Source organism: Balaenoptera physalus, assembly GCF_965194825.1.
Source record: "Balaenoptera physalus genome assembly, chromosome: X".
Lineage (NCBI taxonomy): Eukaryota > Metazoa > Chordata > Mammalia > Artiodactyla > Balaenopteridae > Balaenoptera > Balaenoptera physalus.
Genome location: NC_138903.1, coordinates 114,665,557 through 114,689,538, shown reverse-complemented (window position 1 = coordinate 114,689,538; position 23,982 = coordinate 114,665,557). Strand labels below are relative to the sequence as shown.

Here is a 23,982-nt window from a genome sequence, read left to right as displayed (position 1 = left end):
TTTGGAGTAGGAAGCCTCATAGGTGCTCTCACCATACCTAATTATGGGGATGTTTCAGTCTGGAGAACTTGGATTGAGAACTTCCTAAGTGCTGCCAATCAGAATTAACTGTTTTCTCCTCTACACTCCCATAATGTTTTGTTTGATGTTCTGTCTTTCAAAACTTACCATGCTTTGCGTTATATTATTCTTAGCTGTGAATGTGGATATATCTCCCATTAGATCATAATCTTGAAGGCAGAGTTTATCTATTTTCTCACGTCTCTCATCACTTTCTACAATACTTTGGGTATAATCAAGCTGAATACTTATTTTTAATTGTTCAAAAATAAAGATGATGTTATGGGACCTGAGAGGGTATCCATTTGAGTCCTATTCAAGTTTCCCCTTCCCCACCACTGCCCTGTCTCTACCCCCACCATCATCACCAAGCTAAATCCCAGATACCACTGTAAAGAGATATTTTTTTTAAACATGATTAGGCTGAGGATAACAAAGAGCTCTACATTCAGAGTTAACTCACAGTTATTGAATACTTATTTGACTGATGAGGAGATGGAGACCCAAATAACTTTCAGTAGCTTGCCAAATGTCACACAATTACACAGCTAATAAGTGGCTCTGCCAGGACTGAAATTCAAGCCCCGTGACACAAAGTCAAAATCTCTTTCCACAAACGCTGAAACGTTTAGATGAACTTCTCTCACTCTCTAGTTTATAATTCTAATGCACCTAGTTGTTTAATCAGAAACATATTTTGTGTACCCTCAGCCAGGAAGAAGCTAAATATTCTGAACACATGAAGCTCATTTTAATGACATACTTATTTCTGTATTTGTGCCTTTATTTATATTACGTTTTTTGTGTTTGTATGTTTATGTATCCAGGTATTTAGTGTACTTATGTATTTATATGTGTGTGCTTATTTTTTATTTATGCATTTATGTATTTCTTTATCTTACCTGTAGGGCTATGAAGCTCTTACTCCCAATGCTATTAGAGGAGAGCACATCGGTTAATTGTACCTTAATTTCCTATAGTGTTTCTGAGGATTTCAGCTTAAAATAGGTGTTGACTTTCGATTAAAAGACCCCAGCTCTTGAGCTTCTGGGGGGAGAGGACAGAGAGAGCAGCTTTGTGCAGAACCAAATTGCTGAGCTTTGGAAACACCTCGAAGCCAATGGAAACTTCAGCTACAAGAGCAGGAAAAAAAGAGACCAAAAGCTACCCAAGCTTAAAAGAGAATGAGGAAAATGATGAAGACAAGCTCAGGGGCAAGCAAGAAGTACTGTGATGCTTCAGAGGAACCAGGGACCTCAGAGAGTGCAAGAGGTATAGCTGGCCTGGAGAAGCAGCAGGCAGAACCCAGAGAAAGGGCCAACATGAGGGAGCTGACGTTTCCCACCCTGAAGGTGATACAGGACCATGTGGACATTTTAAAGAGCACACAGGAAAAGCTCATCAAAGACTACGGGACACTGATGAATGAGGTCACAGGACTGAAAGAAACGCTGAGAGAGGAAAATTATCAAATAAATATCATGGAAGAGAGAATCAGTACAAATGAGGACCAAATTGAGCTTCAGTCTCAAAAGATAAAAATTTTAAGCAAACAGTTCTTCACAGTACAAGAAAAGGTGATGGACCTTGAAAACACATCAAGGAAGTATAATATTTGTGTATCTGGCATCCCTGAAGGTATAGAAAATGAGAATAACCTTGAAACTATTATTAAGGAAATTATTGAAAAACATTTTCCAGAGCTAAACAAAGATCTCAACTTACAGAGAGAATTTACAGGTCCCCACTTAAATATACCTCTTAAAGTAAAAGTCCAAGGCACATAATCGTACAGTTCCTGAATTTGAAAGAAAAAGAAATAATCTTGCAAGCTGCTCAGAAAAAAAGGAGGACGATTTTCAACAAAGTAAAGATAGGGCTGACCCCTGACTATGCCTTACTTACAGTGCAAGAGAGACAAAGTTGGAGCAAGATCTACTACCACCTGAAGTTCCTGGGTCTGAAGCCTCAAGTGAACCATCCTGCCAAGCTATCTTGCCTATTTGAAGATGAGAGAAGAATCTTTGACGATCAAGATGACTTCAAGGGATTTGTCAGCAAAACTCCAAAACTACTGGCTTTTCTGCAAACAGCTGCAGCCCAGGGAGAGCGTGCTCCTTAAGATAAGTGACTAAATTGATTTACAAAACTGTTTCTTAAAAGAATGTAGATCTTAGTTTTATGATTAATTTCATTTCTGCCAGGGTAATTAGTGAAAATGAAGTACAAATGTAATGTTGACCGATTTACCATTAAGTGTGTGTATATCTACATCTATATCTATATCTATACCTATCTATATATCTATCTATCATCTATCTATTCTACATGAGAAGGGGAGAAGAAAAAGTTTTAAAAAATGGGGAAGGATGAGGGAGGGATAAATGGAAAAGAGGATATGAATACAGCAAGATAATAATTAGTAGTGGGTGGGATAGGGAGACATTGGAATATGATAGATAAAATAATAAAAAATAATTTTATTGTGAATGTGAAAGTAATAAACTATAGGAAATTAACAGACTTGTTCAGAGAAAGAAAGTTTTCCCCCACCCTCTGTCAAGGGTACTTGGATCTTTTAGAAAATTTGACCTTATCTTAGAGCACAAAACAAATAGAACTGGAAGAGATGCATGTACATTGAAATGATTGCCTATAAACTGATATTTTTAGAAACAGATTGTAAACAGTGGGTGATATTGCAGTGATGTGTTTTTAAATTGCTAATTTGTATTGCTCCTGCAGTTTAGATGTCTCCATTTAACTTTAATTATATAATTGGTTAATCATACAATAAATGGAGCTAAAAGAACCCAATTGTTGACTTCTTTACTTTCCTTTGGACAACTGATTAAAAGCTCCCGAATGACATTCCCTCCCTTCTCTTCCTCAAACCCCAGCCCCCTGAAAATTTCTACAATTTAGACACACTGGAGGCAAGTCAGACCCTGAAGCAGAAAAAAAAGCTTTCCTGGCACTGGCACTTTAAAGCATCCTGCCTGAGTCAGACCTAAACTGCTCGTCAAAGCCACTCTGCCTGCCCACCAAAGGCAGTGGGGCTGAGCCCACCTCTTTCCTTCTGGGGCCATCAACTTCATCCAACATAGGAAAAGGGGACAATGAAACACTTTGCAACCCACCCTCAGAGGCTTCCTTCATTTTATAAGTCTATCCCTGAACTCTTACCCCCATGTACTCAGATGCACACAACATACAAGCACACACATATCTTTTCTTCTTGTTGTTTCTTATATAAATAAAAGGCATCTTATGATGCTAGGAGAATTATTATTTGGGGACAGTGGGGCAATAGTTTACCTTCCTGGTAAATGGTATGTAGGCCAAACAGAACCTTGTGGCCCTGCTAGATTGGAACACCACAAAACATCATTTTCTCTATCCACCCATTAACCTTAAGTTAAATTCACCTAGGCAATCACACTGTTGGTTTGCTTTATGACAGGCATCCAGAAGTCTGATCATGCAGGTCTCCATGGCTTATGGCTCACAATGAATGTTTTGATTAAATAAGTTTCAGTTCTGGTTCATCACTTGCATTTGATTTATTCTTGGAATCTTCCTTCACAGTCCTGAAAATACCTTCAGTTATAGCTTCTGGAAGTGACTTAATGCCCCAAACTGTGCCTTTAATAATTGAAATCCTGGATAAGTTGAAACCCAAACTCTGTGGATGGGCCCCAGCTTCCCTTTCCATCTCTAAAAGAAGGTACTTCCCACCTCCAAACCTCAACACCCCCACCCCAGGTCTTACTGCTGGAACCTATTCTGTCTGGTTGGGCCTCCTCACTGTCCCAGAGCACTACTTGTCTAGTGCCACCTTAGTTCCTTTCTTGTCTACTCCACATACCCACTCCACCATGAAATAGGATCATGGCTGAGACTTACTGGGGAGTTGGGAGGAGTGCTAAAACATCTTAGCACCTCTCGTGTGCACCAAATACTCTAGAGATCTAACCCAGCAGTGAAGTGGGGGGAGGAGGAATGCGCTATAATGCTCATCATTCTCTTGCGATTGTACGAAAATTATCAGGATTCTTGGTAGTTCCTGTTTACCACTGAGAATCACTGTCCTAAAGCATAAAACTGAAAGAAAGTGGTTTGTGTTAGCGTACGGTATTTATTATTTTCGTTCTGACTTACTTCACTCTGTATGACAGACTCTAGGTCCATCCACCTCACTACAAATAACTCAATTTCGTTTCTTTTCATGGCTGAGCAATATTCCATTGTATATATGTGCCACATCTTCTTTATCCATTCATCTGTTGATGGACACTTAGGTTGCTTCCATGTCCTGGCTATTGTAAATAGAGCTGCAATGAACATTGTGGTACATGACTCTTTTTGAATTATGGTTTTCTCAGGGTATATGCCCAGTAGTGGGATTGCTGGGTCATATGGTAGTTCTATTTTTAGTTTTTTAAGGAACCTCCATACTGTTCTCCATAGTGGCTGTATCAATTTACATTCCCACCAACAGTGCAAGAGGGTTCCCTTTTCTCCACACCCTCTCCAGCATTTATTGTTTGTAGATTTTTTGATGATGGCCATTCTGACTGGTGTGAGGTGATACCTCATTGTAGTTTTCATTTGCGTTTCTCTAATGATTAGTGATGTTGAGCATCCATTCATGTCTTTGTTGGCGGTGGGATAGGAGAGGGTGGGAGGGAGATGCAAGAGGGAGGATCTATGGGGATACGTGTATATGTATAGCTGATTCACTTTGTTATAAAGCAGAAACTAACACACCATTGTAAAGCAATTATACTCCGATAAAGTTGTTAAAAAAAAAGAAAGAAAGTGGTTTGTTAGTGAATGTTTAACGGCTTTCTGAGGAAAAAAGAAACTGATTTGTAGCATTTGCTTGTTCAGTGGTGTAAATTCTCTGGCCGTGGCCAATTTTAAGCTACCAACACGATGTTACTAAATGCTGGGTTAAGATAAGATGCGTACATTCAGCTCTCCTGAGCCAGCCATAGCTGCCTCCAACACATCACTGGGAGGAGACCACCTTTGCCCTGTGCATCTCCTGGTTGGACTACTATAACACAAATTTATCTTAAAAAAATCTCATCGTCCTAGACTGGACTTAATTACAGAGAAAGGCTCCCCAGACAAACCTGTGCATGTACATGGTCCTTGGTGTCTCACTTCCTTTAAGCTCCACCTTCTTGAAGCTTTTCTAGCACTCCTCTGGTCCCAAATACAGCTTTTGTAAGACAGTTGCTCTTTTCTTCTCTCTAGGCTGAGAGTCTTTAGATCTTACAAATCACATTAATCCCGCCTCTACACTCACCCACACTCCCTACTTCAGTGTGCATAGTATGTACTCAATAAAACCTTGTGTTTAACAGTTGTCTCATAATTCATAACAGGTGATTTTGAAGCTTTTGCGGGAGGAACCCTTTTCCAGTCCCCAGAGCTCAAGGTGTCAAAGTGCAAAGGGGTATGGCTCAGGAATATTTCTGGTATCACCACCTCCCAGGACAGTAACAGTGAGAGCTCCCATACCGCCCCACCTCCTGTACATCTCACCAGTTTAAGGGCATGGAGAATCAGAGGAGGGCCAGCCATTAAGAATAAGACTGATCATTCTCAAAACATTCCTGAAAGAGGAGTTGTTTAATATCAGCCAACTCTAGAGTAATAAACCAGGAGAGAAACCCAGACTTCTTTTTTTTATTTTTATTAAAAAATATTTTTATTGAAGTATAGTTGATTTACAATGTTGTGTTAGTTTCTGGTGTACAGCAAAGTGATTCAGTTTTATATATATACATATATTCTTTTTCAGATTCTTTTCCACTATGGTTTATTATAGGATATTGAATATAGTTCCCCATGCTATACACTAGGGCCTTGTTATTTATTTTATAAACAGTAGTTTGTATCTGCTAATCCCAAACTCCTAATTTATCCCTCCCCCACCCCCCCTTTTCCCCTTTTGTAACCATAGGTTTGCTTTCTACCTATGTGAATCTGTTTCTGTTTTGTAAATAAGTTCATTTGTATCACATAACCACGCATAAGTGATATCATATGGCATTTGTCTTTCTCTCTCTGACTTACTTCACTTAGTATGATAATCTCTAGGTCCATCCATATTGCTGCAAATGACACCATTTCATTCTTTTTTATGGCTGAGTAGAATTCCATTGTGTGTGTGTGTGTGTGTGTGTGTGTATTTATATAAATTTATAATAAATTTATATAAATACACACACACACACCTTTATTTATTCCTCTTTCAATGGACATTTAGGTTGAGGAAGGTCTTTTTGTATTGCCATCAACTCTGTTTTATTTTTCCCTTTGGCAGATCATGAAAACCAGTCTATTCTGATCACGTAAGTATCCAAAGTGTAGTGTGTTTTCATATCTGTGGCCCTTTGTCCCCAGTGCAGAAGGGGAAGATGCCACTTGCTCTGTTTTGTTAATGAGAAAGTACTGAGAACGAAGTCTGTGATACAAAGATGTGGGGGTGGGGGGGCTGAGAGGAGATGGGCAGGAAGGCCTGTGAGGCCTCAGGAAGCTGGAGCTCCCCATCCAGCCCGCTCAGTGGTGCCGGTCTCCCCCCGGGGCCCCTGCCTCTCCGAGTGGTCTCACATTTGTTGGGAGGTGTGTGTCTGCTGTGGCTCAGGTGACATCTTAGGGGGCCCGTTTACACTCACGGGGCTTGTTTCTCTTTGTCTCTCTGTTTCGATTGCTCCGAATAGCGGAGAATCCAGGGCAGGAAAGACTGTGAACGCCAAAAGGATCATCCAGTACTTTGCAACAATTGCAGCGCCTGGAGACCTCACCAAGAAGAAGGACTCCAAAATGAGGTTATGGAGAGGAGAAAGGCTTGCCCTGCTTCCGCTGCCAACCTTTGTCTTGAAGTGTGTGTATGTGGTGGGGAGAAGGCCAGCAGAGCCAATGTCAAGAACTCCACCTCAGCTAAGTCATAGCCCCAGTCTCTGTTGGCCTCTATCACCAGCTTTATAAATATTGGGCCCCAAAATTTCCTCTACGGAGCTTGGCCAGAGAATATTTCTCCTTCTGCAGGCAGGCTACAAGGTCCAAGACCCACAGAGGTAGCCTAGAGATGGAGCTTCTAATATCTCAATTGCCAGCCATAGTTTGAATGAGGGGCTTCTATGAAGTCTGAATAATAAGTCCTTTCAAGATTCTACAGTGACCCAGAGCAAAAAAAAGAGTGAGTGGTATTCTCACCCACACAGCCCCAGGACCTTTTTCAGGCTTCCATGGCATTAATGGGGAATCTGGGCTCTAGATTCTGGCTGCTGGTCTGAGAGCACAAGCTTCGGCCTAAGGACTTGAGAGAGTAGGAGGATGCTATCATTGCCTTCTTTTCTACATTATTAGCAATGCATTTGATTGGTGATTCTCTGTTTTACTAAGTACATTCACATCTGTTTTTTAAATTAAAAAATTTTTATTGAAGTATACTTGATTTACAATGTTGTGTTAGTTTCAGGTGTACAGCACAGTGATTCAGTGTTTTATGTATATATATATATATATATATATATATATTCTATATATATATATATATAGAATATATATATATATATATAGTATATATATATAGAATATACATATATATATATCAGATTCTTTTCCCTTATAGGTTATTACAAAATATTGAGTAGAGTTCCCTGTACTACACAGTAGATCCTTGTTGGTTATCTATTTTATATATAGTAGTGTGTAGATGGCAATCCCAGCCTCCTAATTTACCCCTGCCCCACCCCTTTCCCCTTTGGTAACCATAAGTTTGTTTTCTACCACTGTGGGTCTATTTCTGTTTTGCAAATAAGTACATTTGTATCTTTTTTTTAGATTCCATATGTAAGTAATATCACATGATATTTCTCTTTCTCTGTCTGACTTATTTCACTTAGTATGATAATCTCTAGGTCCATCTGTGTTGCTGCAAATGGCATAATTTCTTATTTTTTATGGCTGAGTAATATTCCATTGTCTATATACACCATATCTTCTTTATCCATTCATCTGTTGATGGATGTTTAGGTTGCTTCCATGTCTTGGCTATTGTAAATAGTGCTGCAATGAACACTCGGGTGCATGCGTCTTTTGGAATTATAGTTTTCTCCAGATATATGCCCGGGAGTAGGATTGGAGGATCATATGGTAACTTTATTTTAAATTAAAAGGTTTTTTTTACTTTTATCATTACAAACTTCCAATGCAGAGGGAGCATTGTAGTGGTTAAGAACATGGGACTTCATTTTGCAATATATACAAATACTGAATCATTATGTTGTATACCTGAAACTAATGTTGTGTATCAATTAAACCTCAATAGAAAAAAAAAATGAAGGAACTGAGAAGTTTTCAGCTACTTTGCATAAAAAATTTTTGACTTATTTTCTAAATAAGACCCGTTTTTATAGGTATATTATAATCAATAAAGTAGTTTAAGTAATTAAAAAAAAATAACATGGGACCATGGAACTGTATATACAGATTGCCTGGATGTGAATCCTAGCTCTTCCACTTGCTGACTGTGTTGGCCTTAGGCAATTTTTTAATGGCTCTGAGTTTCAGCTCCTTCATTTGTAAAATGGAACTGATACTATCCCCTAGTGTTGTGATTGGGATACAATGAGTTAATATTTATAAAGCACTTAGTGCCTGATGCCATCATAGTGATTTCTATACAAATGTTTTGAAAATAGGCATGGATATTTCCACCCTGGCATATAATAATCATCACTTTAGTGTTCCAAACAACCATTTGTGTTTGGCCAATTTTACCTCTTAAATATTTCGGGAACCCTTGCTCTCTCTTCCTTCTTTACTTCCACTGCCCTGGTTTCAGCACACAGTAACAGTAAACTGTTAACAGTTCTCCATGCCTTACTTGCTGGTCTTTCCTATTGCAATCCTCTGATTCCCATGGCACCCCCTTCTTTGGCTTTCTCCTACTTGTTCTCTATCACTGTTTATCCTCAGTCTACAAACTCCTTAAGAGTAGAAACTGCCATTCTCCCTGGATTGTCAGCATCTATAACAATGTCTGGCACAAAGAAAATACTCAACAAATGTGTATTGAATTAGTGGATGGTTGATTGCTGTGCCCCAGGCACTATGTAGTAGTTTACAGGGGGATTTTCATTCAATCCTACCTAAAACTCTGTGTGATATTAAGTACAATTATTATCCCCATTTTACAAATAGGAAAACTAAGGCCTGGAGGGGTTAAATAACTTGCCCCTAAAATACTTATTTATATTCATATGGTTATTCTATTCTTATGTGATAATCTGTACTTTATAATGGTGTGTAGGAACAGAGGATGCCAGGAAGCCACAGCTGATATCCCTGATGCATGAAGATATGATATTCAATTTTCCTATTAAAAGCGCAGTTACTTTATTTTTATGTAGTTTGTTCTCAAATCACAGTATTTTTTCTTTAGATAATTTTTAATCTTCTATGAATGTAAAAAAATTGTACATAAAGAAAAATGTGGCTATTTCTTACAACAATCAATTGATCTGGGGGGCCACTGGATGCTATACTTTAATCCCATCATATAGTATATGTCAGGAGCTTTGGTTAGTATCTTATCCATACATAATCATTTGAAACAGTCATTCATGGTTAACTAAATTTATGAAAGTTTATCTACATCATTGAAATCATGTTTCTCTAGGGCATTTGTGGAAAGCTGTACAGATTAATAATAGTAGTAGTGGTGGTAGTGGTAGCAACAGCAGCAGCTACCATTAGCTGAGCACCTACCATGTACCAAGCCTACTATGCTGTAAGTTTTACTTACAGTATCCCATCGAAGCCCTGTGCAATAGCTTCTGTTGTTTTATTTTACAGATGGGGAAACTGAGACTCAGAGAGTTTAACTCACTTTCTTGAGGTCACTCAGCTATTGAATAGTGGAACCAGACTGAAATCCAAATTTGTATGTCTCTAAAGCCTGGGCTTTTAGTCCAAGCTGGACTTTGAAGGCCGTCCAAGTTACTTAACCCTCTCTGAGCTTCAGTTTCCTCATCTGTAAAACTGAGGGAAGTAACACATCTTGCAGTGTTGCTATGAAGATTTGAAATAATAGATGCCCAGGGCTCAGAGGCACATAGAAGGCATATAAGCCCTGGTGGGGTGGTGTTTATGCTTAAATGGGGTATTAAATGGGCAGAGGAAGATCTGAGATCCCTTTAAAGGCATTGGGGAGCTGAAGAGGAGGGATCTACAGCTTGGCAGGCTTGAGAGCTGGCCCTCTCCCCTCCAGAATACAATGACCCAATGAAACTCTGAGCGACAGGCGAGGGGGCAGGGGCCTGAATTCGGCTCCAGCAACCTCTGCAGGGAATCGTGAGAGGGGCGGGAGCTGGGAGGGGCGTGGAAATCCCGGTTGTCAGAGGACTGCAGGTGTCAGGGAGTTAGTGTAGGTGGGCTCCCGGAGCCTGGCAGAGGGAGGAGGGGAGGCTGCAGCGGCAGAGCAGGCGGGGGAGAGAGGGAGGCGGGGCCCTGAGTCTGAGAGGCTGTCCTTAGACTGCTCTTCTCTTGCCGGGCAGTTTGCTGCATCTGGAGGAGCTCACTGGAGAATCTCCAACAGCGGAGCGGGCCTTCAACTACCGTAAGTACCTGCAAATGAGCGCATAGTCCAGTGGCTGAAGATTAAATACTGCCCATCAGATCCTAAACAAAACCCCGAAATAATCTCCCTGATTTAATTAATTGCTGTAAATCGAAATGCTCCCAAGTCTTTCCCCCCACCCCCTTCATCCCTCCCTTTTTCCTTCCCTCCCCGATCCCAGCCGTGCCTCGCTGAGAATCTCTGGGCACTGTAGATATCTTTCCTTTTCCTTCTCAGTCTTCCCTCCAAACCTTTAGCGGAGCATGCACCCGGCACCCCGCTGAGCCCAACCCCTTTGATCCCTGGAACCCTCAAAGCTATGCAGGGGGCGAGCCATTAGACATTTCAGGTTTGTCACCCTCAAAAGCACTGCGGCGCTGCCTAAGGGTGTGTAAAGTGCTTGGGGCGGAGTAGAAGGGAAGGGTGAAAAGGCTACACTGCCGAAGTTGGGGGTGTGTGTGGGGGGGTGTGAAAGGCCAAAAATGGGCGTGGCCAGTTAACCTGAAGGCTGCAGCTCCTTCCAATGTTCCCTGGACAGAAGATTCGTCATTTTGGCTGGATATAAATGGTAGAGTTTCCTTAGTAGGTTGCGGAGGGGTCAGCCATGCTGAGAAACCCAGCTTCCCTTATTCCCCTCAAGCTCCCAGGAAGCGAAACCCTGGTTTAGGGGTCCAAGTGGCAAGGCTGGAATCTCAGATGGCACTCCCGGGCAGAATCCCAGGTTGAACCTTTCCCTTGGCAGTAAAACCTGAGTTCCCCCAATAAATTCTGGCCCAAAGCCTCAGGGGAACAAAGCAACAGGGTGGCACCCAAGCCTGGGCCTGGGCCCGACCCTGAGAGGAGTGGGGGCAAGAGTCTGTAGGAGGTGAGATGGAAAGAGCATCTTTAGGGTCCTATACCAGATTAATACCCCCTTTGGGAAGAAAAATAGCCAAGTTTTAATGAAATGTTCACTATGTGCCTGGCACTGTATATGTATTATCTCAGATTCAACACAACAACGAGGCTAGGTATATATTATTCCCCAACTTTATAGATAAGAAAAGTTCAGAGAGGGTAATTTGAGCATCCTTCAATGCAAAATAAGAAAGGCAAATGGAAACTGTGCTTCCCTGGATCTCTGACGGTCCGCCTGCTTCCTACAGCCCAGATGTTTGAATCTTCCTCTTTTTTCCTGCTCCTTCATCCCTCCTAGTGTTATCACTGGAGCAAATTAGGGACTTCAATATCAGGATCAGTTTGGGGAAGCAAAATCACCGCTTTCTGTTCTGGGAGCTGCCTTTATCCCACTGTGTTGAAATATAATTAAACAGCTGGGGTAGGCCAGAGCCTCAGGCTCTGAGTAGAGAGTTGGTAGAAGAGAGTTAGCCTGAGTTTGTGTGATGGGCATATGCCTTTCTTTGGCAAAAGGATACTCTGGGTCCAGGGGGTGGGGTAGGAGAGGCAGAAAAGTGTAAGGGGTCTACTTATGGACGTGTAGGGCCTGTGGTCAATAGTGATTTTCAAGAAAATGAAAAGGCCTCGCTGAACTCAAATATCTTTGCCATATTCCCTGAAATTCAAACAATTCTTTTTTTTTTTCCTTAGGGGCAATGAACAAGAATGCTTATAAATTATGGGCAGCCAATAAATCATTTGCATCTTATATCCATTAGCTCAAGTAATTTGATTCCCCAACACCTACTCAAGATGGAGGCTTTGAGATTTTGGGGGGTAAGAAATAAGAATGAAAGTAATATTAGATTTGAAGCATTCTGACATTCTGCATAAGGGGAGGCCTGGATGGGATGAGATGGTACGGGTGAGGTAGGGTGAGAAAGGGGGCAAGGGCTGCCGCTGAAAGTTTAAATACTGGTTTTAGAGCATAAGCATTAGAGTTAAACATGGATTTGAATTTTGGCTCTGATATTTAATATCTTTTGACTTTGAGCAAATTATATATCCTGTCTAAGCCTCAGTTTCCTAGCCAGCAAAATGGTGATGGTAGAAACACTTCCTTTGCTAGGTTGTTGAAGGACTCAGACAAAAATATATATGTATGAGTAAAGGATCTGAAAAGGTGACTCTCTACACCTCCCATCTCCCTCATACCATGGGCCTTCTGCTGGCCTGGATTAGGCCTCTGGGCCTCTGAGATCCCATGGACAAACAGACATTTCAATAAATCTGACATGGTAGACACCAGCAAAGACCTTGGGTGGGAGAAGGGGGAAGTGAGGAAAAGGGACGAAGAGAAGAAGTAGCCAGTAACCCTGCATGCCAGGGAGGGAGTGGAAGGAAGGGAGGGGTGTCAGGTGCAATCTACTGATCCAAACTAAACTTTCCGAAGCAGGATCAGTCACCTGAGTAAAAACACTTCTGCTTTTAGATCTCACCACCTGGTGAGGGGCAAAGCCCTTCAAGACTCCAGAGGCTCCATGACCCTGGACAGGCCAGGGGAAGGGGCCACCATGCTGCGGACATTCACTCTCTTACTCTTTTGCATTCGTGAGTACAAGGAAGTGGTGGCAGGGCAAGTGAACCTGTCATAGTTACCCCTATGGGGAGGGAATGGAGACTATTGAGGTTCGAGGGTGGGTGGGAACAATGAGGGGCTCTCCTTTACCATAATCTCTCTTTTCAGGGTTGAGTCTGGGTATGATACCAATAGGTAAGTGAGTCCTGCTACCTCAAGTACCTTCCTTCCTGAAGGCCACAAGACATTGACCTGCTTCCATGGCCCTGGACATAACTGCCTTGAGAACCCAAAGGCAATTTCCAGATTGAGCTGGCTGGGAATCAGGACCTCTTACTTCATGACTTGGTTTCCCACAAAATAGTAAAGAACTTTGTCTCAGAGGGAAAGGAAGCAAGACTTGCACTTCATTCCCCAACTCACTTAAATTCCTTAAACAAATATCTTGGGGTCCCTATCCCACCCCCCATAAAAGCATGCACTCCTGTCCCCAAGGGAAAGACAAAAGGAGGAATCTGGGTTGGGGCTAATTTTAAGGGACATTGGAGGGGCATGTTATGGGAGGGAGAGGGTTGGACTGCTGACATCTTTGTTATCTTTGGGAATGACAGCAATGATACAATCTCAACCAGAGCTGTGGATAGAGACCAACTACCCCCAGGCCCCTTGGGAGAACATCACACTTTGGTGCAAAAGCCCCTCTCGGATTTCAAGCAAGTTCCTGTTGCTGAAAGATAAGACACAGATGACCTGGATCCGCCCTTCCCACAAGACCTTCCAAGTTTCATTCCCCATTGGTGCCCTTACTCAGTCCAATACAGGTCTTTACAGGTGCTGCTACTGGAAGGAGACAGGCTGGTCAGAGCCCAGTAAAGTTTTAGAGTTGGAGGCACCAGGTAAGAAGACAGAGATAGATAATCAAGAATAAACTCCAGCTCCTGGGACTCAAACTTGCCTTCCCAGAGCAGGGTTTAATTCATTCGTTTGCCTCAAATGCATGCATGTATAATGCATGCATTCCACAGTTAGTTAGTAAATAAGTGCCTAGTCTCTATAGATGCAGAGTGAGGACACAGACTCTGGAACAGATCTCGAGGGCGAGCTCTCAACACAGGGGATACCCTAGATGGAGAAAGAAGGGGTGACCAATACGGGTCATACAGGGAAGACTCATTTAAGTAGAGCGCTCTGCTGCTTCCTGAGCAGCGCTACCCTTGCTCTACCTGAATACCAGTTCGTTCTCTCCTTCCAGGCCAGCTGCCCAAGCCCACCTTCTGGATCCAGGCTGAGACCTCCCCTCTTCCTGGATGTAATGTTAACATACTCTGCCATGGCTGGCTGCAGGATCTGGTATTCATGCTGTTCAAAGAAGGATATGCAGAACCCGTGGATTACCAAGTCCCAACGGGGACAGTGGCCATATTCTCCATTGCCAACATGACACCTGAGAATGAAGGGGTTTACATCTGCCGCACTCATATCCAGATGCTCCCTACCCTGTGGTCAGAGCCCAGCAACCCCCTGAAGCTGACTGTGGCAGGTGGGTGTGGCTATGGCTGCTGGGGCCTGATGATCGTTGTCCCCGGGATCATGGTTGGATGAGCCAGGGTTTCTGACATTACTTTCCTTGCCCAGTTCTCTGCAAGGCCCGTGAGCTAGAGTCATTTGACATTTTACTGAGATGCAAATTAGAATCACACATGCTATGAGGCAAATGTTTGGGAGCCAATCACTTGGCTAGTGAGTGAGTCCAGCCAAATGTCCAGCAGCTTCAGCTCATCACAGCTTCGTTGTTCTCTATTTGTCAAAAATCATGCATGCATTCATTCGTTAGGCTAATATTTATTGAGCACTTAATATGTGCCAGGCACTGCCACTGCAGTCTTGTAAACTGATTTTTTTCATTTAAAGTATTTTTATTCTGTTTCTGATTTTTATTTTTAAGTGTGGAAAATAGAATGAGTTGCTAGTGCTGGTGATAAAAATAAACCCAAGAAAATGACAAAGAAAGTGATAGTTCATATTTTAGAAATGACTTTATAAATTAATTTAGTCTTGTATATACAGATCCAGTAAGGCAGTACCAAGCTTTAAACACAGTAGAAGCCTCCCCACAATGCCCAAACACTAGACACACACCCGACCCCCAACTCCCCCACCCCATGGCCCGGATGCTTCTAGACAGAATTGGCCACACTTGCTTTAGTTCCCTCATCAAGTTAAATAGGCTTGGGGAAAGCTGTGGTGCCACAGAAAGTACCTGGACTTAGAAGCAGTAATCCTAGTTTCTAGTTCCACCTCTGACACTGCCTCCCTGTGTGATATTGAGCAAGTTACTTCACCTCTGTGCTTCGGTTTCCCCCACTCTAAAATGGAATAACAGTATCTATCCAATCTACTGTATGATGCCTCTCTGTGACTCAGTTTTCTCATTTGCAAAATTGGTATAATAACAATGCCTACCTCACAGGGTTGTTGTGAGGATTTGCCTAAATACAGTATATGTACAGTGCCTGGCATATAAGTTCTCAATAAATGGTAGATGTTAATTTTATTAGTATAGCTTTTTATTGAGGATCAAAGAACAAAAGCCTGTCTGTCTGAACTGCGTGTTATGGATGTTTGTTGTACGAATGTCCTTCCAGTGTAGACGCCACTAACACACACTTCTGCAGTTACCTGTTTGCTGGTGTCCCCCACTAGGCCATGAGCTTTTGGCTAGCAGGGACTGTGTCTATCTTCTTTACTTGTATATTCCTAGACCTACACGATGCCTGACACATCCTAAATGCTTAATGAGCATATGATAGAGCTGATCCTTCCAATAATGGGTGGGTGGGCCTACCTGGGATTGGGATGGGTAAGAAGGAGTGGTTTGGGAGTGAGGTTTGCCCTCTATTCTGTAGTTTAATCTCTTTGGAGGAACAATACATGGAAATGAGGATGTGACCCCATTAACAGAGGTTTCTTTGGGTTGCAGACTTACTGGCCAATCCCTCCTTATTGGCTTCTTTCAATCCCCTGTGGGAAGTGTCCTCTGTGAACTTAATGTGTTCAAAAGCCATCCTTAATACTGCAGTAGCATTCATGCTTTATAAAGATGGAATAAAAGTCATTTTCAGAAGTTTGGTTTCTTGGGTGGTTTGAAGAACTACATCTGGCATCTCAGGGACCTAAAGATACAGGGAATTACAAATGTAGATATTCCACTGAGACACACCCTACACATAGTTAGAGCTCAGTGGAGCTGATAGAGTCTGGTGAGAGGGAAGGGGCATAAGTGAACTTACCCTTGATTACCTCCTAGAAGAGGCAGAGATTCAAGGAAGGAAGAGGGAGCAGAGGGGAAACTTCAGCTATCGCAGAGGGGAAACTTCAGCTATCACTTTCTATCTAAGGAAACTAGGAAAATTAAACCAGAATATAATAAGGAAGAATCATCCTACATCTAACTCAGGGTCTCTTCCCTTTCTAGGACTCTATCCCAAACCAACTCTGACAGCCTATCCTGGGCCCATCATGGCACCGGGAGAAAGCCTGAATCTCAGGTGCCAAGGGCCAATCTATGGAATGACCTTTGCTTTAATAAGGCTTGAAGACTTGGAGAAGTCCTTTTACCGCAAGAGGCCATTAAAAAATGAGGCATATTTCTTCTTCCGGGCTTTGAAAATCCACGATGCTGGACATTACCTCTGTTTTTACTATGATGGGTCATACAGGGGTTCACTCCTTAACGATATCCTGAAAATCTGGGTAACCGGTAAGAGAGGGGGATTCAATGGGACCTATTGTAGGGGCTAAGGGTGTACAACTTGCTCAGGGCCTGCCGGAGAACCTAATCATGCAGCCAGGGCTAATAGTGGGGGAAGGAGCAGAATTTGTATAAGTGGGCTTAGGATGGGATTTGCCAAGGGTGTACTGGAGGAAGAGAAAAAGAACCCTAAGTAGTGGGAGGGGTAAGTCAGACAGTTAGCCTTTTATATTTTGGGTCTTGTCCTAGACACTTTCCCCAAGACCTGGCTACTTGCTCAGCCCAGTCCTGTGGTCCAAATGGGTCAGAATGTGAGCCTGTGGTGTCGAGGGCCAGTGGATGGAGTGGAGCTTGCATTCTATAAGAAAGGAGAAGACAAAACACTTCAGCTCTTGGATACCACCAGCATCAGTGATGATGAGTTATTCTTCCTCAACAATGTGACCTATAGTGATGCTGGCATCTATAGCTGCCACTATCTCCTCTCCTGGAATACCTCCATCAGGATGTCATCACACAACACCGTGGAGCTTGTGGTTGTAGGCAAGTGCTAACAACTATTGTTTGTTTTTATCATCATTACCATGTTATAAGAAGGAGCTAGTGGCCCTGTACCCTCTGGATTTATGAGCCAAAGAAAAACACACTAGGAGGGTGGTGTAGAATTTTCTCCAAAAACTTTAGGTACCTTCTCTCCCAGAGTTGATACTCAAGCCCTGTCTCTCAGCAGGGACAAGCCCCACTGTGACCCCTAGAAAAGTTATTTTCCTTAAGACCAGGAGAAACTTACAGGTATGGGTCTTTCTGATTGAAGGTAGGAACCTAGGAGTCTTTAGAGAATCAAGGAATGGGCCAAGGAGTTCTGATGCACAATCAAATTTTGAAGCCAGTGATCTAGTGGAAGTGAAAAAAAAGAGAAGACCAAATAAGAACCTGAGAAACATTTGTTGAGGGAGGAGGCACTGAGTTCAAAGTCACTTGTTCTAACTCTGGTCTCTGGATTGGTTGCAGATAAGCCCCCCAAACCTTCCCTGTCAGCCTGGCCCAGCACCGTGTTCAAGCTAGGAAAGGTCATCACCCTTCAGTGCCGAGTACCTCAACCAGTACTTGAATTTTGTCTGGAATGGGAAGAAAGAGCAACATCCCCAAAATTCTCAGTGGATGGAGACTTCATCATCAGTAATGTTGAAGGGAAAGGTACGGGGACCTACAGTTGCAGCTATCGCATAGAGGCACATCTTAACATCTGGTCACATCGCAGTGAGCCTCTGAAACTGATGGGACCAGCAGGTGAGAGGAACACTCTTCATAGGGATGCCCCCTCCGCAGCTTTGGCCATGATACCCCTGGGATCCCAGAGCAACGCCCAGAAGGATGTGGAAAGGGTAGTTGGGGGCTTGTAAGTCAGGGCCCTTGGGTTTGGGCATCCTTCCTCTGGAGTGGTCTCACAGTCGCTCAAAGGCAGTGAGCAGGATACTTTCAAGGGTCCTATTCTTCATGAAAATAAGGCCACTTTTGTCTCAACTTCCCTTCACCTGCAGTAACCAGATCCCCCTCCCCCCATGAATGTATTCAACTGTCCCTGTCCCCATCAAGGTCCCTGCTTTTGGTCTTCTCTGGCCACAGGCTTTCTCACCTGGAATTACGTTCTGAATGAGGCTATCAGGTTGTCCCTAATCATGCAGCTTGTTGCCTTGCTGTTGGTAGTGCTGTGGATAAGGTGGAAGTGTCGGAGACTCAGAATCAGGTAACTGTCTTGTCCCAACCCCCCTGTTCCTCAATCTAGCTGAGTTCAGGCTCCCCAGAATTCAGGAATGGGTCATACGCCAGTTGAGGCAAGCCACAGTGGGGCACCCTTTGTATCCTCTACCTTCTGGGCTTAAGATATAAGACTTTCTCATTCCAGCAGTTTCTCTTTCACCTCACAGAGGGGTCAGCACCCAAGCCAGAGGGTGGAGAAATGCATATTTCTCAGAGGCTGGAGAAGTAATCAGAACCTCATTCACTGATTCCCCCAGAAGGGTGCCCAAATCTCCCTCCCAAGCCACCCTGCCTCTCAGAGATGATTGATGTCTTCCACATTAACTTCAACTGAACTTTTTTTGTAAGAAGCCATGCTGTCCTGTCTCCCAGGATGTTATCCAACTCCCATCCCAACTTTTCACCCTTACCCTTAGCTCTCAAGGGCTAGCAAGCCTTGTAGTCCATCCTAGCTGCTATGGAAGCCAGTCTCTCTGCCACTCTGGCCCCCAACCACTGTGCGGAGCATCCTGAGAATGTAGCCTTAGCCTGGGTGGGCATCTGATGAGGGAATGGATTGGGCCAGGGAATCAGACTGCTTCCTCTGACCCATAAAGTGTCAAGCCAAACAGGTTCTCCTGCCATTTACTTTTATCCTTTTGTGTCCCCTGGGTCATCTCCTTCTCTCCCTGATCCTTATGGCCTTGCGCTCAGGCTATTCTGCCTGAAAATGAGAAGAGAAATGACAGCTCCTAGCTTGGTGGGGCCTCTCTTCCCAAATGCCTTGCTTACTTTCCCCCACCTTGTGATCCTGGCTGTACCCCTCCCCCACCATGATCACAGGGCTTCGTGCGCCTGGGAGTATTCAATATACAATGGGGGATGACTACGACTGTGTGTGTCCGTGTTTCCCGCTGGGATCTGAGGGACAGAGTGCTTGGGTAATGAGAAGGGAGCCACCTAAACTTTCTGCATAACCACTACCCTTTGAGCTTTCAAAAAGTTCCAATGGGGGTCAAGTCCTAGTTCTCCACAGAACCTATCCTGAGTTCCACGTACACTGGGGTAACCTTCAAGCCAGGGGTTAGAAAAAATGTAGCTTCAAGTGCCCCACCTCAGCCCAGGACCACTGCATCAAAGAATGAATTCAGAAACCAGATTTCAGAGAATGCAGCTTGAAAAGCATGTTTTCCTGACCAGGAAGGAGGGTCAGTGTTCTCCAAGTAAAAATTGTCAAATGAATTTTGGCTTAGTATAATCTAATTCTACAGGACCCATAACCTAAAAATGCTGCACATTTCTAGTCATAATCTGGGTGGGGGTAGAGAGATCCCACTCTCTGACAAGCTTAGCTCAGCACTGACAATCCTCTGGTAATTCACTGTTGCTGCCTAGGCAACCCTTCCATAACAAAGGCAGGTGAGGCAGGTCGGTCGGAGGACCAATACTGCCATAATAAAAACTGCTTCCAAACTTAAACTTGATGACTGAGAAACACCCAAGATTTCTCCCTCCACCCCCACACCCACCACCCAGAGCTGCCGATCACACTGAGCTCCAGGGGTTCTGAGAGCTGGAGTTACAAAGGCATTTTCACATCTGACATCTCAATTCCAGCAACAGCCTGATCAGGGGCCTTGGGGACCTGACATTTGATATCGTCTGGGGATGGGGGAGGGGGCGGGGGGCACGTGGGTCATGAAAGAGCAAGAGGTTTGTAGGTGGTGAGGCCCTCAAAAAGAAAAGTCATCCATGTCAGAAAAGATTATATCCCATTATCCTGGCCATATCCAATCCCTATTGGGTGGTGAGTAAGCCAATGACATAAATTGCCGCCCCCTTCTCTCCGCCCTCCCCTTAATCCCAGCAACTCCTCTCATCTCTTTTCTGGTCTTGCTAGAGAAGCCTGGTTGCTGGGAACAGCTCAAGGGGTCACCATGCTCTTCATACTCACAGCTCTTCTCTGCTGTGGTGAGTACGAGGGGGTGGGGAAGGGGCCTGGGCCGAAGGCCGGGGTGAAGTCCCGTGGGGGAGGGGACAAAGCCCTGGCAGCAATTTCTTTTGCAGGACTGTGCAATGGGGTATTGACAGAAGAGACTGGTGAGTTTTTCCTGCTCCAGACTAGGACATTCCTCCCTGGAGATCCGAAATAACTACAGAGTGTCAGTGTCAGTGGCCAGGGAGTGACTGGTTGCGAGGGAAGGGCAGCCAGGAAGGGGCACTTGCTAAAGCTGCTGGCAAAACTCAGCCTCCAACTCTGCTTTTCTGCCTGCAAAATTTCCCCCAAGCTTCTGCATTTTTCTGAGCCTCAGCTGAGACATCAAGCTTCCCCTTTCCCCAGCACCTGCGGAGAGAAGGAAAGAGTTTGGATTGAGGTTGAAAGGGGAGGTGGGCAATGTGATCTGGGGAGGGTGTTCAAGGGCAAGGAAAAGGGGAGGGTGAGGGTGAGGGAGGATGGCTTCACTAACTCTGCTGTTTCTAGAAATAATCATGCCAACCCCAAAGCCTGAGCTGTGGGCAGAGACCAACTTCCCTCTGGCCCCGTGGAAGAACTTAACCCTCTGGTGCAGAAGCCCTTCTGGCTCAACTAAGGAATTTGTATTGCTGAAGGACGGGACCGGGTGGATCGCAACTCGCCCAGCCTCAGAGCAGGTCCGGGCTGCCTTCCCCCTTGGAGCCCTGACCCAGAGCCACACCGGGAGTTACCACTGCCATTCGTGGGAGGAGATGGCTGTGTCAGAGCCCAGTGAGGCACTTGAGCTGGTGGGGACAGGTAAGAAAAGGCAGAGGGTCCTCACGGAGTGATCCCCAGTGCCCCTGGGACTCCAGCACTGTTCCTAGGGATGGTGAATGCTCAGAGCCCCAGAGCCCAAGGGGCTTCTGCTGCCTGTAGGAGAGGAGGGGCCCTGAAATGGGGGGAGGGGTGGGGAACAGAGTTATGAGAAGACTGACAGGAAGAGGCAAAGGCCAGTCCAGGATGGATTTCTGTTTTGCTGACCAAGTGACTCCGAGTGTCCCATCTGGGCACCTCCAAACTTCGGACTCCTTGTCCTCCCTGTTTTGTTTTCCAGACGTCCTCCCCAAACCTGTCATTTCTGCTTCCCCCCCAGTTCGGGGCCAGGAACTTCAAATCCGGTGCAAAGGATGGCTGGCAGACATGGGGTTTGCTCTGTATAAGGAGGGAGTGCAGGAACCTGTCCAGCAACTTGGTGCCCTTGGGAGAGAAGCCGTCTTTACAATCCAAAGAATGGAGGATAAACATGAAGGCAACTACAGCTGCCGCACTCACACTGAAAAGCACCCCTTCAAGTGGTCGGAGCCCAGTGAGCCCCTGGAGCTTGTCATAAAAGGTAGAGCTGAAAGGGGTGTGTGAGGGAGGAGTGGGGAAGCAAAGCTCTGGGTCAGACACTCCTCTCCTCACAGCAAACTTTGCTGCTGGTCCTAGGAGCCTGTGTCCAATCTTAGAGTCAGGCAGGCGTGGCGCTGGGAGTGCCAGGGCCTCTGGCTGCACGATATTAATAGCCATAATCGTTATTAATAGCTGGGCTTTGTAGAGGGTGATTTACTTTTTCTAATTATTTTCATATCAATTATCTCATTTAGCTATAGAGCAAAGATTCAAAGGAGGTGGATCAGGTACCATTTCCCCTTCTTGTCCAAATGGGCAAACTGAGGCTCAGGGAATCAGCAGAGCCCCGGCTGGAGGAGGTGAGGGGTGGGGTGAGGGGTCCCTGTGAAAAGTTCATCTGCAAAGTGGTTTTGCCTTGACTTTTAAATGCACCTTCTTCTGAATGAAATACTATAGGAAACAAAGCAGCTTTCTGGAACCAATATTTGCTATATTAGCTATCTTTCTTTTCTCTTAATTTGGTTTTGTATTGTGTTTGGTTTTTTGCCTTCTAGAAATGTACCCCAAGCCCTTATTCAAGACATGGGCCAGTCCTGTGGTCACTCCTGGTGCCCGAGTGACTTTCAATTGCTCCACCCCCCACCAGCAAATGAGCTTTATTCTTTACAAAGATGGAAGTGAAATAGCGTCCAGTGACAGGTCTTGGGCGAGTCCGGGAGCCAGTGCAGCCCACTTTCTGATCATTTCAGTGGGCATTGGTGATGGAGGGAATTACAGCTGCCGCTATTATGACTTTGCTATCTGGTCTGAGCCCAGTGACCCTGTGGAGCTCGTGGTGACAGGTCAGGAGTGGGGAAATGCAGGTGGAGGCGGTACTGACTCTGGGACAGTGGGCGGGAGGGCTGTCAGTGGGAGAGGAAGAAGTGCTCCTTCTAAAAGTCACCAAGAATGTGCTTAGGACAGTGCCTGGCACATGGTAAACAGTCCATGTAAGGCAGCTGCTTATATGATGACTAATACAGGAAGATGAGAAAGAGGAGAAGAGGGAGGAAAATAATTCACTTCTGGGGAAAGAAATGAGGCAGATGGGGGTGTTTCACATGTTGCCCTATTTCTGAAATCTTTCTGTGGCTTGGCCTTGAGCTTTAGGCCCAATGTCCACTTTTTGTTTAGCTGGGCTGTCAGAGATTGGTGGGCTGGGTGGCCCTCAGAGAAAGGGCGAAGACCTTGAAATGTCAACTGCATATTATGCAGCCATTACAAATGATAGTTTTCAAAGGCTGTTTAACGTCATAGGAAAATATTTACAATATAAAGTGAAAAATATTAAACTACACAACTGTGCATATAGTAGGCCCAATTATGCAAATAGTTATAGCTACCATGACATGGCCATGTACAAAAAAATAAATGGGAAATAAATACATAAAAATGTATAAAGAACGGTTATCTTTGAGCGGTAGAACTGTATTTTCTTCATAGGTTTTTTTCTGTATTTTCTAATTTTCTACAATAAGCATATATTGTTTCTTCTACTAACACTAAAAAAAACAATGTTCAGAATGTCGGGGGTAGGATTCTCTCATGTTGTGATCTCTTTAATTTCAGAATTCTACCCCAAACCCACTCTCCTGGCACAGCCGGGTCCTGTGGTGCTTCCTGGGAAGAATGTGACCCTGCGCTGCCAAGGGGCTTTCCAGGGCATGAGGTTTGCCCTCTTGCAGGAGGGAACCCAGGTTCCCTTACAGTTTCAGAGTGCCTCAGGGAACGTGGCTGACTTCCTCCTCCACACTGTTGGAGCAGACGACTCTGGCAACTACAGCTGTGTCTACTATGAGACCACTATGTCAAACAGGGGGTCATATCTCAGCAAGCCTCTTATGATCTGGGTGACTGGTAAGGACAGACAAGACATGGGACTGGGGCAGAGACAACTGGAATAGGGGTTAGAGAGGGTGATCCCTCCTGGAAGGCTAGGCTAGGCC

The 23,982-nt window shown here is 44.3% G+C and overlaps 1 protein-coding gene and 1 long non-coding RNA gene across 15 annotated transcripts in view; one reads left to right on the top strand and one right to left on the bottom strand.

Moving 5' to 3' along the window:
• Positions 1-23,982, bottom strand: part of LOC309652040 — a 655,586-nt gene that overhangs the window by 263,939 nt on the left and 367,665 nt on the right. The window lies entirely within an intron of this gene.
• IGSF1 (immunoglobulin superfamily member 1) overlaps positions 1-23,982 on the top strand; it is a 456,826-nt gene that overhangs the window by 430,473 nt on the left and 2,371 nt on the right. For 6 of the 14 annotated variants that reach the window (XM_082445236.1, XM_082445240.1, XM_082445231.1 and 3 more), the window contains 18 exons: positions 969-3,787; positions 6,401-6,428; positions 6,798-6,905; positions 10,641-10,702; positions 13,071-13,189; positions 13,326-13,352; positions 13,769-14,053; positions 14,410-14,697; positions 16,633-16,917; positions 17,158-17,451; positions 17,920-18,198; positions 18,535-18,655; positions 20,549-20,619; positions 20,716-20,748; positions 21,131-21,421; positions 21,720-21,998; positions 22,552-22,839; positions 23,606-23,893. In XM_082445236.1, the coding sequence (XP_082301362.1) occupies positions 13,120-13,189; positions 13,326-13,352; positions 13,769-14,053; positions 14,410-14,697; positions 16,633-16,917; positions 17,158-17,451; positions 17,920-18,198; positions 18,535-18,655; positions 20,549-20,619; positions 20,716-20,748; positions 21,131-21,421; positions 21,720-21,998; positions 22,552-22,839; positions 23,606-23,893 (2,899 nt within the window). In that variant the 5' untranslated portion in view covers positions 969-3,787; positions 6,401-6,428; positions 6,798-6,905; positions 10,641-10,702; positions 13,071-13,119. Of the gene's footprint in view, positions 1-968; positions 3,788-6,400; positions 6,429-6,797; positions 6,906-7,672; positions 10,495-10,640; positions 10,703-12,289; positions 13,190-13,325; positions 13,353-13,768; positions 14,054-14,409; positions 14,698-16,632; positions 16,918-17,157; positions 17,452-17,919; positions 18,199-18,328; positions 18,656-20,548; positions 20,620-20,715; positions 20,749-21,130; positions 21,422-21,719; positions 21,999-22,551; positions 22,840-23,605; positions 23,894-23,982 lie in introns of those variants that run through there. The other 8 variants (XM_082445234.1, XM_082445237.1, XM_082445235.1 and 5 more) reach the window with 6 other exon arrangements.